General features: G+C 40.9%; 1 protein-coding gene across 2 annotated transcripts in view; it reads right to left on the reverse strand.

Annotated features, from left to right (window-relative positions):
* Positions 1 to 18,062, reverse strand: part of PCCB (propionyl-CoA carboxylase subunit beta) — a 92,799-nt gene that overhangs the window by 23,578 nt on the left and 51,159 nt on the right. For both annotated transcript variants that reach the window (XM_008009044.3, XM_073023596.1), the window contains 3 exons: positions 15,377 to 15,485; positions 10,949 to 11,069; positions 10,025 to 10,106 (listed from right to left, as the gene is read on the reverse strand). In XM_008009044.3, the coding sequence (XP_008007235.2) occupies positions 10,025 to 10,106; positions 10,949 to 11,069; positions 15,377 to 15,485 (312 nt within the window). The remainder of the gene's footprint in view (positions 1 to 10,024; positions 10,107 to 10,948; positions 11,070 to 15,376; positions 15,486 to 18,062) is intronic.

Below are 18,062 nucleotides of genomic sequence, written 5' to 3' on the forward strand. Positions count from 1 at the left end.
ATTTTATCTTCTTGTTGCTATGTAAAAGAGGCTTTTACTCTACCATAATTGGTTACTGCTTGTGTATATGAAGATTTCTGTATGTTAATTTTGTATCCTGTTCCTCAATTATTGTTTCAGTATAATAATGCATTCTCCAGAGTTTTATTGAATACTATAATACCATATCATACTATAATACCATATCACCTATGTTACCACTTGACATTTTTCCAAGGCTTTTGTCTCTAATTGGTCCTCTTCTTGGCTAACCACATTGGTTAATATTTCCAGAACAATGTTAAATAATAATGGAAATAATGGGCATCCTATACTTGTTCCTAATCCTAGTAGAAGCTAGTCTTTATTAGGTGAGATGCTGGCTTTCGAAAAGGTCTATACCAAATTTTATCACATTAAGTATTAATCAATTCCTATTTTCTGAAGTCTATCAAGAATAGGTATTGATCTTTCTTAAAGGTTTTCTTCAGTGTCTATATAAATAATTGTGATTTTTCTTCCCTATGTGTGTTAATACAGTATATTACTGGGCTTCCTAGAACCAATCTTGCATTCCTAGAATAAATCCCACTAAGCCACAGATATAATTTTAAAGAGATAAGCAATATGAAACTGAAATCTTAAGTACTACCTTTATCAGGTTCAGGTATTGATATCATACTTCTTTAAAAAACTGTGGAAGGTTCTTGTGTGTTTTGTTTACTGTCTATGCTTTGGAAGAATTTATGTGGCACGAGGACTATTTGGCCTTTAAAGGTCTCAAAAATTCCACATGAAACTATTTGGGCCTGGTGTGTGTTTGTTTGAGACAGAGTCTTGCTCTGTCACACCCAGGGTAGACTGCCATGGCACAAATATGGTTAGCTGCTCCCTCAACTTCCTGGGCTCAAGCGACCCACCCACCTCGGCCTCCCCAGTAGATGGGACTACAGGTGCATACCACCATGCCTGGTTTTTTTTGGTTTTTTTTTTTTTTTTTTTTTTTTTTTGAGATGGAGTTTCGCTCTTGTTGCCCAGGCTGGAGTGCAATGGAGCTATCTTGGCTCACCGCAACCTCTACCTCCCAGGGTCAAGCAGTTTTCCTGCCTCAGCCTCCCGAGTAGCTGGGATTACAGGCATGTGCCACCACACCTGGCTAATTTTCTATTTTTAGTAAAGACGGGGTTTCTCTATGTTGGTCAGGCTGGTGTCGAACTCCTGACCTCAGGTGAACAGCCCGTCTCAGCCTCCCAAAGTGCTGGGATTACAGGTGTGAGCCACCTTGCCTGGCCCTAATTTATTTTTTGTAGCGACAGAATTTCATCATGTTGCCCAGGCTAGTCTCAAACTCCTGGGCTCAAACAATCCTCCCATTTTAGCATCCCAAAATGTTGGGATTATAGGCATGAGCCACTGGATCCAGTTCCTGGTGCTTTTTGGTGAAGTAATTCCTTCCACAGAATTTAGTGGTTCATTTAAGCTTCCTACCTCTGATGGGATCAATTTCTGTTAAACTGTGTTTTCCAAATTTTCCAATTTATCTTTGTCTCTTAGAATTTTTTTTTCGAAACAGGGTCTCACTATGTTGTCCAGGCTAGAGTATGATGGTGCAATCACAGCTCACTACAGCCTTGAACTCCTGTGTTCCAGCAATTCTCCTACACCGAAGCCTCTCAAGTAGCTGGCACTATAGGTGCCAGTTAACTTAAAAAATTTTTGTAGAGACGGTCTCACTATGTTGCCCAGGTTGATCTTCAACTCATGGCTTCAAGCAATCCTCCCACCTCAGCCTCCCAAAGGGCTTGGATTATAGGCATGAGCCACCACACCTGGCCTCTTAATGATTCTTAAGTTTCTTCTTTTTCAATGGTTATTCCCTTTTTCACTTCATACTTCTGCTTTTACTATCTCTTTTGAAGTTAGCCAGTGTTTACTAATTGCAACTATTCTTCTATTTCCATCATACATTTCTGCACTTATCCTTATTATTTCTTGTATTTATTCTGAAATATTTTATAGGGATTTTTCCCTGGCTTTTCCAGTTGGGAATCTGGTTTTTTTTTTTTTTTTTTTTTTTTTGATGGAGTCTTGCTCTGTTGCCCAGGCTGTAGTGCAGTGGCATGATCTCAGCTCACTGCAACCTCTGCCTCCCAGGTTCAAGCGATTCTCCTGTCTCAGCCTCCTGAGTACCTGGGATTACAGACACATGCCACCATGCCCAGCTAATTGTTTGTATTTTAGTAGAGATGGGGTTTCACCATGTTGCCCAGGCTGGTCTCTAACTCCTGAGGTCAAGCAATCTACCTGCCTCAGCCTCCCAAAGTGCTGGGGTTACATGTGTGAGCCACTGTGCCTGGCCTGCTTATTTTCCTTCTCCCATTTTTACTGTTTCAGGAAATAAATTTTCATCTGTTCATTGTTTTAAACATATTCTGTAGGTTTTGACACAGTGTTTTATCTTTTTTTCTTTTTAGAATTCTATCATTTGGTTTCTATTTTCCCCTTTCATCCAAGAATTGTTTACTAGAAGATCTATTTCCTGGCTGGAGGCTGCTTTTGTTTCAGTTGTTGTAAGTTTCTAATTTTAAGCAATGTTGTTTCACAGTATTTTTTGCTCTATGGGATTTAATGATGTTTTCTTTCTGACCTAATACATATGATCAACTTTTGTGAATATTCCATGTGTACTTTAGAATAAGATTTATTGTTCATGACCAGGGTGTACAGTCCAAAATAGATGCCTAAGATCTATCTATTATGTTATTTAGGTCTCCTAAATTGTTATTTTTGTCCATTTGACCTGTCTTGTACTAACAAAGATGTGTACACACCTCCTAGTATTTCTACCTAAGTCTGTTCAATCTCCTATAGTTTCAGCTTTATAAAAAGATGGTAGTTATTTGTGGCAAAGATATTTGATTTGCTTTACATTATCATTGTGACCTATGGCTTTTAGCAGTTGAAAATGTCCTTCCTGGGAGGCTGAGGCAGGAGAATCACTTGAAACTGGGAGGTGGAGGTTGCAGTGAGCCGAGACTGTAGCACAGCACTCCAGCCTGGGTTACAGAGTGAGACTTCATATCACCAAAAAAAAAAAAAAAAAAAAAAAAGTCCTTATCATGGTTAATACCTAAACTTTACTGTTCATTATTAGTGTCACAAATACTGCTATGTTATTGTTTCCATTCTCCCAGTATATTTCTGCCCATTCCCTGTTTTTAGCCTTTCTGAATCACATTTATATACTGAATATAGTTGGTCCATAATAAATTAGACATATTTTTAACAAGTGAATTATACCCATCCATATTTATTGGTATGACATTTACTTTTTTACTGCCATATTATTATTATTATTTTGAGACGGAGTTTCACTCTTGTTGCCGAGGCTGGAGTGCAATGGCACGATCTCGGCTCACCACAACCTCTGCCCTCCTGGGTTCAAGCAATTCTCCTGCCTCAGCCTTCCAGGTAGCTGGGATTACAGGCATGCACCACCACACTTGGCTAATTTTGTATTTTCAGTAGAGATGGGGTTTCTCCATGTTAGTCAGGCTGGTCTCGACTCCCGACCTCACGTGATCTACAAAGTACTGGGATTACAGGCATGAGCCACTGTGCCTGGCCTGTCATCTTATTTTTTATAAATACTATGTATTCTGTATTTACTGTTTGTCTTTTATATTTTTTCCCCTTTATAATTACCCACAATGATATATACTGTTTATGTGAGAAGTATAGTGTTAAAGAATGTTTGTATTTTTTAGCCTAGTGGTTACCCTTGTAATTATGCCTTTTGATGCCTTTAGTTCATTTCCTTAATCTTTCATTAACTAGTTTGTTTTTAATGATATCTGTTAGCTAACGGTAATCAGTGAGCTGACTCTGCTATATTCTTTCCCTCTCTTCTCCCATTTTTCAGTTGCGTTTTTTTCTGAAACTAAACATATAACTCTTATACATTGTTCTCTACCCTCATCCCCACTTCTGTTTTAGTCTTAGAATTATAATTAAGTATATTAGATAATCACTACCAATCCTTCTGTTGAAATCTCTCCAGCTACCTCTTGATTGGATGAAGCTCATTCTCTAGTAGATTTCTCAAGAAAGCCTCATTAATGCAAACTTCCCTCGGTTCTTGGGTGTTTAAAACTGGTTTTCTGTAGTCTTAATACATGAAGGTGTGTTTTGCTAAACATAAAATCCTTAGTCACAGATTCTTTCCTTCAGCCTCCTGAAAGTGCTTTTCTGTTGTTTCCTTGCTTTTCTATGTTGCTTTGGAGAAGTTGGATGCCATTTTATTCTCTTGCCCATGTAAAATCATTTTATTTCTGCCCAAAGGTTCTGAGGATTTCTCCTTATTTTAAAAATCCAACGGTTAATCAGTGTTTTCTCTAGTTTCTGGGTCAATTTTCCCACGTGCTCAGTGTGCTCTTTCATTATATAACTCTGAATTTTATTTTATTTCTGGAATATTTTCTTGGATTACAGTTTTAAATATTAAGTCTGTTCTACCGGTTTTTCTTCTTCAGACACTCCAATTATATGTATGTTCAGTCTTCTTTGCCTTTCATTGTAGTCACTTTTTTCTGATACATTTAACTAATAATTTAAAAAAATTAATCCCAGATGTGACAGTATAACCAATAATTTTAAAGGAATTTGTATTTTAAAATTTTATAATTGCATATATGTACAATGTACATGTTTTCATATATGCATACACTGTGGGATGACTAAATCAAGCTAGTTAACATATCCACCACCTCGCTTTTTTGTGGTGAGAATGCAAAATCTACTTTTACTTTTTTACATTATTTCATTCGTTCTTTAGGCTATTTATCTATTTTTCTTCAATGTTTCTTATTAAATTTTCATTCAAATACATTCTCATTTGAGCACCTTGAAATTTTGATATCATTTCTGATGTGATTTTTGTCTCCCCTGCCCATTTTCTTAATTCAATCAGCTTTAACTTCACTTCTTACTATTATCCCTCCATTTTGTCATTAGTTTCTGAATTTTCTATTTTTATAACTTCAAATGCTTATCAGGGGCTATTGCACTCAGACTGAAGCATGGTCAGCTGCTTGATGATTGACTTTTATAGTGAAGGGAGTTCCATCAACTGAAATGTTTCATTCTCACTTTTTGTTTTCTTATTGTAGCTTTATACAAATGAAAACTATTTGTACCCGCATTCTCCAAAGTTGGCAGATGAACAAACGAACAAAAATCCTAGTTCAAGAGCACCCTCTTCTGTCAGCATAGCAAAGTGCAGTTTAGTTCACGGGTGACTAATTTTAGAGAGGGTGGTGAGGAAAGGCATAGTGTCCTTCAGTTTTGTGGATTTTGTATGTCTTGCAGATACATAAATTTACCCCCCTTGCTTCATTTTCCCTTCACTATTTCCAAAAGTACCTCTCTCTTTCCTTTATACTCTTCTTCCCCAGAAGTAATGCCTTCCCTTGACTACCATATTGATTTGTGTGTGTACTCTTAAGTACCTTCTCTCTAAAGTCACTGCTCTTGTTCCTAGCATATTCCATTTTTTTTCTTTTGTCTTTTTTTTTTTTTTTTTTTTTTTTTTAAGAGACAGAGTTTTGCTTTTATCACCCAGACTGGAACGCAATGGTGCGATCTCAGCTCATTGCAACCAGTGCCTCCCCAGTTCAAGTGATTCTCCTGCCTCAGTCTCTCGAGTAGCTGGGATTACACGGACACGCCACCACACCTGGCTAATTTTTATATTTTTAGTAGAGACGGGTTTTCACCATGTTGGCCAAGCTGGTCTCAAACTCCTGACCTCAAGTGATCCACCAGCCTCAGCCTCCCAAAGTGCTGGGATTATAGGCATGAGCCCCCACACCTGGCCAGAAGAAGTTTTTTTAAAAAGTAAAGTAAAAGGTGTAATAATACAATACTTTTTGAGTTAAAAGTAAATATATGGGCCAGGTGCAGTGACCTACACCTCTAATGTCAGTATTTTGGGAGGCCGAGGCGGGTGGATCACTTGAAGCCAGAAATTCAAGACCAGCCTGGCCAACATGGCGAAACTCCATCTCTAAAATACAAAAATTAGCCAGGCATGGTGGCACATGCCTGTAATCCCAGCTACTTAGGAAGCTGAGGCAGAAGAATCACCCAAACCTGGAAGGCAGAAGTTGCAATGAGCCAAGATCTCACCACTGCACACCAGCCTGGGCAACAGAGTGAGATTCTGTCTCAAAGAGAGAGAAAAAAAAAAAAAAAAAAAAAACAGCAAATTTGGAGAGAGACTTTCCAGAGGTAATTAAAATTAAATGGGGTCATAAGAGGGGGACCCTAATCTGATAGGACTTGAATTTTTTTAAGAATTGGAAAAGCTGGGCCAGCACAGTGGCTCATGCCTGTAATCCCAGCACTTTGGGAGACCGAGACAGGTGGATCATGAGGTCAGGAGATCAGGACCATCCTGGCCAACATGGTGAAACCCCATCTCTACTAAAAATACAAAAATTAGCTAAGCGTGGTGGCGGGCGCCTTTAATCCCAGCTATTCAAGAGGCTGAGGCAGGAGAATCACTTGAATCCGGGAGGCGGAAGTTGCAGTGAGCTGAGATCGCGCCACTGCACTCCAGTCTGGTGACAGAGTGAGACTCCATCTCAAAAAAAAAAAAAAGAAAGAAAAGAATTTGAAAAGCCAGCCGGGCACGGTGGCTCATGCCTGTAATCCCAACACTTTGGGAGTCCGAGGCAGGCAGATCACAAGGTCAGGAGATTGAGACCATCCTGGCTAACATGGTGAAACTCTGTCTCTACTAAAAATACAAAAAATTAGCCAGGTGTGGTGGTGGGTGCCTGTAGTCCCAGCTACGTGGGAGGCAGAGGCAGGAGAATTGCGTGTTCCCAGGAGGTGGAGTTTGCAGTTGAGATCACGCCACTGCACTGCAGCCTGGACGACAGAGCGAGACTCCGCCTCAAAATAAATGAATGAATGAATGAATGAATGAATGAATGAATGAAAAAGCCAGCCTGGGCAACATAGTAAAATGCCATCTCTACAAAAAATTTAAAAATTAGCCAGATGTAGTGGCACGCAGCTATAGTCCCAGCTACTAAGGAGGCTGAGGTGGGAGGATCACTTAGCACCAGAGGTCAAGGCTGCAGTGAGTCAAGGTCACACCGTTGCACTCCAGCCTGGGTAACAAAGCAAGACCCTGTCTCTGAGGGGAAAAAAAAAAGAGGAAGAGACACCAGAGATCTCTCTCTTTGTGCATGCACAGAGAGCAAAGACTTTGTGAGGACACAGCAAGAGGGTAGTCCAGAAGCCAAGGAGACAGAGACCTCAGAATTAAGCCAACCCTGCCAACACCATGATCTTGGACTGCTAGCCTCCAGAACTGACAGAAAATAAGTTTCTGTTATTTAAGCTATGCAGTTTATGGTATTTTCTTATGGCAGCCCTAGAACACTAATACATAAAGCAAATACAGGTCAGGCATGGTGGCTCACACCTGTAATCCCAGCACTTTGCGGGGCCAAGAAAGGTGGATCACCTGAGGTCAGGAGTTCAAGACCAGCCTGGCCAATGTGGTGAATCCCTGTCTCTACTAAAAGTACAAAAATTAGCCGGATATAGTAGTGCTTGCCTGTAATCCCAGCTACTTGGGAGGCTGACGCATGAGAATCTGTTGAACCCAGTAGACGGGGGTTGCAGTGAGTCAAGATTACGCCACTGCATTCCAGCTTGGGTGACAAGAGCAAAACTCTGTCTCAAAAAAAAAAAATTTTTGTTTTTAATAAATAAGTAAAGCAAATACAACATCGATACCAAAACCTGATTTTAAAATACCTAAAAAAATACACACTAGTATCACATAATATTAATGCAAAACCTCAAAACATTAGCAAACAGAATATACAACTTCAGGAATGAAGGAATAGTTTAGTATTAGGAAATCTACGAGGATAGATTTATAAATAGATCTAAGGAAGAAAATCACATGATCATCTCCAAAAACATTGAAAGTGCATTCAACAATATTCAACACTCATTCGGAACTTTAAGGACAAAATAAACAACAAAAATATTTAAAACAGAAACCAGTAGTAGCTTCAACATGAAAAAAAGACACAAATCAGGAAACATTGACAGCAGTCTTGCTAAACTTGGAAATAATACAAAGATGCCCAGAATTACAACTATGATTCCCCATTACATTTGACATATAGGAAGTTGTAGCCAATGCAAAACAAGGAAAGAAATGACACGTAAAATAACTGGAAAGATAGAACTTTATTTACTTACTTATTTTTGGAGATGGAGTATTGTTCCATCACCCAGTATGGAGTGCGGTAACATGATCATAACCCAGAATAGCCTCAAACACCTGGGCTCAAGCAATCCTCCCATCTCAGCCTCCCAAGTAAACAGGACTAAAGGCAACGGCCACCTCACCCAGCAAATTTTTTTACTTTTTGTAGAGATAGTGACTCATTATGTTGCCCAGGCTGGTTCTAGCTCATGGCATGAAAGGATCCTCCTGCCTTGGCCTCCCAAAGCATTGGGATTACAGGCATGAGCTCCTGCACCCGGCAGAACTCTTATTTATACATAGACAGTATACAACCACATTTTAAAAACCCTAAATAAATGACAGAAAAAAATTACAAACAAGAGTATGTAATAGGTAGCAGGATATAAAACTTTATAATGAGAATCAAGAGCTATCATATATACCTTAAGAAAAAGTTAGAAGATGGCAGAGTAGGAAGCATCAGGAATTTGTCTCCCCACCCAGGCAACAATTGCCTGGCAGAATCTGTCTGATGGAACTATTTCGACTCTGGCGTCTGTTGAAGGATTGCAACTTCCAGGGGAAGGACTGGACTGAAAATTGGAGTTAATTTCAGCTCTTAGCACAGTAGCAGCTACCCATCTCCCACCCCAGCTCCATGACACATAGTTTCGCAAGGGTTCCTGGAGCAGTTTGCACACAGCTTGCAGGAGCCGGGGTGGGCAAAAAAGCACCCTGTCCTCCAAATATTGAGAATCTGTGCTTGCTGACTGCTGCTTCTGATCATAGAGGTGCAAAGAGATGGGTGGTCACTGTTGCTACAATTCCCCACGTTGTTGTGAGGCTCTCCTGCTTTGGGCTGAAGTGATTTCCAAGGAATTTAAAGGGCTGACACCTTTTTACCATCTTCATTTTTTTTCTCTTTTTCTACTTTTGGGAGCCAGACATTAACAACTAGGACACTCAAAAACAACTGCATATACAGGGAAAATTAGAATGATTGCACATGCCCCTGCAAAGGCTCAGAAAAGACCTAAGGAAGACCTTAAGGTTACAACTCAGGCTAACCCTTGGTGCAGGAAGAGCCTACAAGAATAAAAAAGACAAAAACAATAACAGAAAAAAGCAAACCCTAGGGAAGAGGGAGAATCTGATTTCTAGAGTTACCAGACAGCCATCATGTTATTATGCAAGGACTGCTGAGAGCACAGTGTACTCATAAGGAAGGCAATGGCCATCTATAGATGCCCTCAGTTTGCCCAACACTGTCCCCTTTACTTAATGACCCAGGAATCGCTATACCAAAAAAAGGTACAAATTGCTCCTGTCTCCCACAGACCTCCACGCACACACTCCAACCTTCTAGGATGCCCTGTGTACTCTCTTCTCTACAAAAACAAAACCCCCTCTGAGCAGAGGGCCCCAAAGATACTTAACAGTGATCACTCTGGCCTCACTCTAGACTCTGTGGACATAGGCCCTAATTTATGCTCCTCAGAGGGCCTTCTAAAGACTCCTGAGCTCTGCTGGCCCTTACTACTCCTATCTCCAGCCCTGAAGTCCATATGTGCCACTAGGGTATCTATAGCCACTAGGTCTTTCCAGAACACACTACTCAGTGGCCACTGGTCCTGTGCCCACCCCATTCCCGACCTGTGTTGTCTGACAGGAAGGCCAAGTGGTTCAGTGCTTCCTCACTAGGCCGAAGCACAATACCCATGAAAGTGGCTGACTAGGACAGGCAAGACAAGCAGATGTGGCACTTACAGAGTGTATGATGTCCACCATGTTGTAGGCTTTGGTTGATTCCAAAGGGACAATTGTGTCGAGCTCAGGAACCAGACGGTCACTTTAGGCAGAAAAAAGGCAGGTATAGTCAACATAGGAAGAGCCAGTTACCTTTTGTGGGAAGGGAGTGGGAAACTTGCCATACATACATATATAGATATGTGTGTGTGTGTATATATACACACACATATGTATATATACACATACACACGTGTATATACACACACATATACGTGCATACACACACATATACGTGTATATACACACATACATATATACGTGTATATACACATATATGTGTATAGACTCCAACAGCAAGAGGAAAGGTCTTCACCAGATGGCCAGCAACACACCCTTCCCCAGGACTGTCCCAGCCTCTGGCTACAAGCAGTATGCATAAACATGTCTCCTAAAGGGCATGCTGTTTGTATCATTTTACATTTATTTATTTCAAAAGGACAACTAAGTAGAGCCCAGGAACCAGTCACTTTAGGAAGAAAAAAGGCAGGTATAGTCACCATAGGAAGAATCATGGCGCTTCCTTTTGTGGGTGAGGGGAAGGAAAGGAAATGAGAGACCTCTTCATGGGGACTAGGCCAGACCAAAAAAAATTCCATCTCCAATTCTAGCTAACTTAAGAGTTTCTTAGAAATCAAAAAATTTTTCTTTAAAAATGTTTTGGGCCACTCTTCACCCCCAAGATAAACATCAGAGGAAAAAGGTAAATAAAATCATCTTTCTTTGCTTCTATAGCCAAACATGACATCATCCTCACACCTAGGAGCCACTCCACCACACTCTGCTGCAACCTGCCCAACAGGGCAGACCCTGAAGGTCCTGTCAGGGCAGAGAAAGGCAAGCTACACTGCAAAATGAGAGAAGGCATACTGGCCTACAACCCACCTGGGATCATGGCACTCACGGACAGGAGCTGAGTCCTGATTGCTCAGGGGCAGGTAGTTGAAGAAATCCCGGAGATTACACAAGGCATCAACATCATTTTCAAAAGCTCTGTGGGCCACACCTAAAAGAACAGGGAGCATATATGATGAGTCAGGGTACCAGCCAGCCCAAAGCTGCTGCTTCATGCCTGACTACACCCTTCTAGGGCATGTCTGTAACAGACTGTGCTGATAGCTCTGTTCTCCACACTCTCCACTGAGGATGTAATGCCACATAATACATACCTTCCGGGTGATCCTTCAACTCATGCAGCATGGGGCATGGGTTCCCTCTGTTCTGCACCCACACCTCTACAGGGTCACACCTTTCTTTATTCAGGTCCTTGCTCTAATGTCACCTCCATATCCACTCCCAGACCCTTCACTATCCATCCCTATACCATGGGGGAGGTTCTCCTCCTGTACTTTTCCCTGCATCACCTATTTCCCTGTTTACTGCCAGATATCTCTCCTGGAATATCAGCTCCAACAGGGTAAGATCAGGCCTGGCCCCCATTAAGAATAATGCACCTGGCAAACAGGTGCCCAGCAACAGTGGAAGGAAAGGAGGGGAGCCACCTGCTCCTAGTGAGGAATCAAGCCATAATTCTTGAAGAGCACTCTGAAATCACAGAGCAGCCAAACAAGGCCATAGATATGATGGAGAAAGTGGAGCCAAGAACTCTCTTCCAGGTTCATCCCACCAGACTCCTTTTTCCACCACTGCCCCTACAGTCTCTTGTCCACAAAGCTGCCAGACAGAGCTTAAGTCAGATCATGTCATGTCTCTACTCCAATGATCTTCCATGTCCACTGAGCGGGTCAGTCACTCTCCCACCTGAGAGCCTTTGCATAAGCTATTCCTTCTGCCTGCAATGCTCCCCACTTACATATCAATGCAGTTAAACTCCTTAAAATCTGCTCAGCTCCTAACCTCAGTGAGGCCTGCCATTACTACCCTATTTGAAACTACAACAATCCCAGTCCCCTTTACCCTGTTATACTTTTTGCATAGCACGTATTGCCTTCTAACATACCGCATAGTGTACTCATTTATAATGTTTATTGTCTATCTCCTCTACTAGAATATGAGCCCCATATGGGCAGGAGTCTTTCGTTCTGTCCACAGATGTATTCCTAGCACCTAAAACAATGCTTCACACATAGGTACTCAATGAATATTTGTTTTTTCTTTGCTTTTTTCTACATTTTTATTTATTCTATTTTAAATTTTTAATTCCTTTGCTATTTGTCTTTTTCCACATATTCTAAATGAGTATTTGTTGTAAAAAGCATTTTCAGCATGACAGAATTCTTTCATTCAAGATATATTTATAACTGGGTACAGCCACTTTGGAAGAGAGTCTGTCAGTTCCTTAAAAGTTAGACATCGAGTTATCATTTAACTCAGAAATCAAAGAGAAATGAAAACATATGTCTACCCAAAAACTTGCATATAAATATTAATAGAGGCATATCTATGATAGCCAAAAAGTAGAAATGACTTAGTATCTATTAACTGGTCAGTGAATAAACTAGATGTAGTATATCCATACACTGGAATATTATTCGGCCATAAAAATGAATAAAGTACTGATTCATGATACAATATGGATGAACCTTTAACATTATGCTAAGTAAAAGCAGCCAGCAACAAAAGATCACATATTATATGATTCCATTTCTAGGAAATGTCCAGAATGAAAAAATCCATATAGAGACAGAAAGTAGCCTGGTAATTGCCTAGAGCAGAAGTATTTGTGGTGAAATGCAGAGTGACTGCTAATGGGCACAGGGTTTCTTTTTTTTTTTTTTTGAGACGGAGTCTCGCTCTGTCGCCCAGGCTGGAGTGCAGTGGCCGGATCTCAGCTTACTGCAAGCTCTGCCTCCCAGGTTCTCGCCATTCTCCTGCCTCAGCCTCCCGAGTAGCTGGGATTACAGGCGCCTGCCACCTCGCCCGGCTAGTTTTTTGTATTTTTTTAGTAGACACGGGGTTTCACCGTGTTAGCCAGGATGGTCTCGATCTCCTGACCTCGTGGATCCACCCATCTCGGCCTCCCAAAGTGCTGGGATTACAGGCTTGAGCCACCGTGCCCGGCATCACGCAACTCTGAATGTATTTAAAAACCGCTGAATTGTACACTACAAATAGGTGTTTAAAATGTATAGTATATGAATTACATCTCAATAAAGCTGTTACCAAAAGAGAAAAAAGAGAGAAAAATATATGTATAGAGCATCTTTTCGTGCCTTGCCCTGGGGATACAGGGCCAAGCGCATCAGACACAGCCCATCAAAGAGCCTCAGGCCCAGAAAGAAAACCACATACTGCCCTACAATCAAAAAACAAACAAAACACACTTAAGATTGTGCTACAGAAGAAACTTTAATGTCATGGCAGACATTCATTACTTTAAGCTGTCAAGTAAAAAAAAAAAAAAAACCTCAGGTTATATAAGAGTATGCTCATACCTACGTTTGAGTAAGTGTATGTGTATTCACAGTCATCTGCATGAAAAGACTGCAAGGGTATAACCTGTGGATGATGGAATATCTAGTGGTTTTTATGTTTTGTATGTTTTCTACTACAAACATATAATGCTATTAAAACGGGGAAAAATAAACAGCGTATTTCGTCAAATCTAAGACGCCATCAAGACCCAGCTTTATATTATATCCCAGCAAGAAAAACAGGCTGCTGCCAATAAAGCCCTGAGACAACGGCATCAGGCCGTGCTGGAGTTGATGCTGAGAAGTGTTCTGATTCTAGATATGTCTTAAAAGATGGGGCTAAATGATGCTGATAGGTAAGGGAAAGGAATGAGTCAAGATCGATGCCAACCTGACAAGGGGAGAAACAATTTTTGTGGGTGGGGGAATCAAGAGCCCTGACTTTTTTTTAAACTATATTTCATCTAATCTAAGACTTCACTGATAATACCCATCTCTACTTTAGGGACACTGGGAAGAAATGCTGACAAATGCTGACCCAATGCCTTAACCACAGTGCAATGAGGTGCATAAATCAGGCACGCCAGCCTCTTACTACTGTAAAATCTCTCAAAGAAGTAATTTCTCCTGTCTTTAGTTACATTGCTGTGTGGTAGGCAATCCATTCACAGCTGGGTGGTTTCTTTTACAAGAAAACATGGAATTGCAATAATTACTCCAACAGCTAACGTCTTCACTAATATCAGAATCATGCCCTACTCCCAATTCCATGCCTTTCTGTTTAAACAAGAACTTTTTGTTTCAATGCTGAGGCACAGAATAATCTTTATACATTTTAAACTTGGCATGTAATCTTAAAGTTGTGAACAACTAGCAGGACATGGTGACTCATGCCTGTAATCCCAGCACTTTGGGAGGCTGAGGTGGGAGGATTGCTTGAGCCCAGGAGTTCGAGACCAACCTGGGCAACACAATGAGACCACACTTCTACAAAAAAACATTAAAAATAAAAATTACCTGGGCATGGTGGCACATACCTGTAGTCCCAGCTACTAGAGAGGCTGAGGCAGAAGAATCACTTGAGCCCAGGAGACTGAGGCTACAGTGAGCTATCATTGTGCCCCTGTACTCCAGCCTGGGCAACAGAGTGAGACCCTATCTCAAAAACAAAACAAAACAAAACAAAACCACCAGGTATGGTGGCTCATGCCCATAATCCCAGCACTTGGGGAAGCCAAGGTGGGCAGACTGCTTGAGGCCAAGAGTTCGACACCAGCCTGGTAACATGGTAACACCCCGTCTCTACAAAAAAAAAAAAAATACAAAGATTTGCTGGGCATGGTGGTGCATGCCTGTAGTCCCAGCTACCCAAGAGTCTGTGGTGGGAGGATTACTTGAGCCTGGGAGGCGGAGGCTGCAATGAGCTAAGATTGTGCACTGAACTCCAGCCTGGGCCACAGAGTTGGATCCTGTCTCAAAAAAAAAACAAAAAAAGAAGAAGTAAACAACTATGACCAAATTCGTGAACACATGGTACATGACCATCATGCACCTGGCCAATGATTGTAAAACACTTATGTACTCTAAGATATATACTAACCTTAGAATAAAAAATGTCACAATAAGATTTTTTTTCAAAGGTTCAACTGTACATATATAAATCATACCTACTTAAAATCACCATTCCAGCAATGAGCTTTAAATTGTTTTAAAGAATAACCAGGCATTATTAATTTAATAAATTTTCTATACTAAATCTACCTTTATCACTATAACTGTAAACAATACACTGTATTGTATTGTAGTACAATAGACTGTACCACAGTCTTCCCAAATAAGGTCAATTAAGTGACATTTCTCAAAAACTGCCACCAGGCTCTTTGGCAATGCCCTCTTCTCAATGTTTGAAAACAACAAGGTCAGCTTCAAGGCCTCTCACCTGACATGGTGGTGTGGGTCTTGGCACCACCGAGCTCCTCCTGGGTAACATCCTCATTGGTGACAGACTTCACAACATCAGGGCCAGTGATGAACAGGTAGGAGGTGTCCTGAAATAAAAGATTTCCAGAACAGTCAATCTCAGAGCACCAGAGCTGGTCACAGCCTTAGAGTCGATTCAGCCAAGATGACAAATGCAGAGAAGATAGTGATGTGGCCGAATGAGGATAGGATGTAGCTTAAAGATACAAATCCAAACTGAAGACCCAAGTTTTCCCTGCCTCAATGTCTATTTTTAAAAAATATCTGTTGCATGGTTCTACCTCAGCAAGTTAACTTGCAGTGTGGCTAACATTTCAAGGTGTAGAACACAGTAACAGGTGGCTCTTACTCAGAGCTTGCTGTGCACCAAGAAGTTTTTTAAGCACTTCACAAAACTGTGTCGGTAAAGCCTGAGTACTATTATCACCCTCATTTACATATGAGGAAACTGAGATATGGGGACTGTATGCAACCAGTCACTTTAAATGAAGCTACTTAAAAATACTGAGAAATCAGTGGGACACAGTGGCTCACACCTGTAATCCCAACACTTTGGGAAGCCAAGGCAGGAGGATCACCTCAGGCCAGGAGTTCATCACCAGCCTGGCCAACATAGCGAGACCCAGTCTCCATAAAAATGCGTTTCAATTAGGTAGGCCTGGTGGCACGTGCCTGTAGTCCCAGCTACTCAGGAGGGTGAAGTGGGAGAATTACTGGAGTCGCAGTGAGCTATGACTGCTTGCACCACTACACTCCAGCCTGGGTGACAGAGTGAAAACCTCTCAAAAACAAAAACAAAAAACTAACAAATCAATGCTTCGGTATTATGACAGAGTGATAGGCTTTTAATTTTTAGTTTATAATATATAGATAATATAAGCATACTGCACAAAATTTAAACAGAGGAATAGGAGATACAGTGGAAAGTCTACAGCCCAGCCCTTACTTCCAGGCCTCCAATTCCCCTCCCCTAAGTCATCCCCTGTCAGTTTCTTCTCTCTCCCTACAGAGACACCCATGAACCCATGAGCATTAATATATACATATATTTGCCCTCTTATCTTCTAACACAAACATTATCTAACACAAACACTTTCTAATGCAAACATTTTCTTCCCAACACAGTGTTCTATACACACTGTTCTCAAATTTGTTTTTCTAGCTTGAAGATCATTCTATTCCTTATCAATATAGTAGGATTTGTATCATAATTTAACTTTTCACCAATTGATGATCATGAAGGTTGTTTCCAAAACTTTAGTATAATAAGCAATTCTGCAATCAATATTACTACAGTGCTCTCTGAACTCACTATTCATGTTCTTTGCCCACTTCTAATACATCGCTGGCTTTTCTATATACTAAAGAAATTAGTCTTTAGTCTATCATATGGATTATATCAGTCTTTTATCTTATGGCTTCTTGGTTTGAAATCTTGCTAGAAAAGTCTAGCTAGAAAGGTCTTCCCCACTTCACACACAGACTTTGAAACAAATGTTTATAGCAGCCTTATTTGAAACTGTTAAAAAAAAAAAAAAAAAAAAAAAAAAAAAAACTAGAAACACAGAATTTCAGGTTTCCAGTCTAGCACATAAGAAACTGAAAGTTGATACTCCTTCCTTACAAATAAAAAGCTGAACAAGTTGCAGGGGAAAAACCAACAGCTTTTCTTAGATCCATCAGAGAGGTGAGGTCACAGAACAAAGCACTCCAAAACTGGAGACCGACTGGCAAATGCAGAAAATTGATCCTTGCAGGGTAGAAACCCACAAGCACAAATCTCCCCCAGAGCCAGGGCTGATGTATGAAATCCAGAACTACAACTAACAAATTGCTGGAGGCCCAGCATGGACAAGTCTGAGAGATAAAGACTCCAGGGGCGGCCAGTCACTGGGGCTCCCACACTTTTGTGAGTTTTACCTGTAGGAACTCAACAAGGTTCTCACAGAGATTATCAGAGAAAAACTCCCTTACACTTCTGACATGCATAGGGGGAAAAAAGAGACCCTTCTGAGATGCACCAGAGCACAATTCTTAACAGGGTCTGCCCTCAGGCGAAACTATATAACCAGAGCCTAACCTGCTGAAGTTTTATCAGAAACTGCTGACCCGAGGGAAGAAAAATACCAAACTCAAGCCAGCTCTGGCCTTCCATGTGGGAGAGGGGAAATGGCCAGCCCCAACCCGTTCTAGCCACCCTGTCCCACCTAAAAACTGCAAGAGACTGAGAGACACATGACATTCATAGTTCAGAGGCACAGGCTCACTAAAAGACTGACACCTACTCATAAGACTACAGAACACTTCCTCTTCCCCAGCTCCTTACCATTACTAAGGGCCTATTTACAACAGTTCATTTTACCTAGTATATCATGTCCAGCTACCAGGAATAAGTCATAAGACATACTAAAAGACAAAAAACGAAGTTTGAAGAGACAGAATAAGCATTAGAACTGGAATCAGACATAGCAGAAATGTTGGAATATTCAGACCAGAAATTTTAAACAACAATTAAGATGTTTGCCAGGTATAATGGCATGTGTCTGTAGTCTCAGGTACTCAGGAGGCTGAGGAGGGAGGATCACTTGAGCCCAGGCCTTCAACACTAGCCTGGCCAAGACAGCAAGACTCCATCTCAAAAAACA

The sequence above is a fragment of the Chlorocebus sabaeus genome, chromosome 15, assembly GCF_047675955.1.
Source record: "Chlorocebus sabaeus isolate Y175 chromosome 15, mChlSab1.0.hap1, whole genome shotgun sequence".
Taxonomy (NCBI): domain Eukaryota; kingdom Metazoa; phylum Chordata; class Mammalia; order Primates; family Cercopithecidae; genus Chlorocebus; species Chlorocebus sabaeus.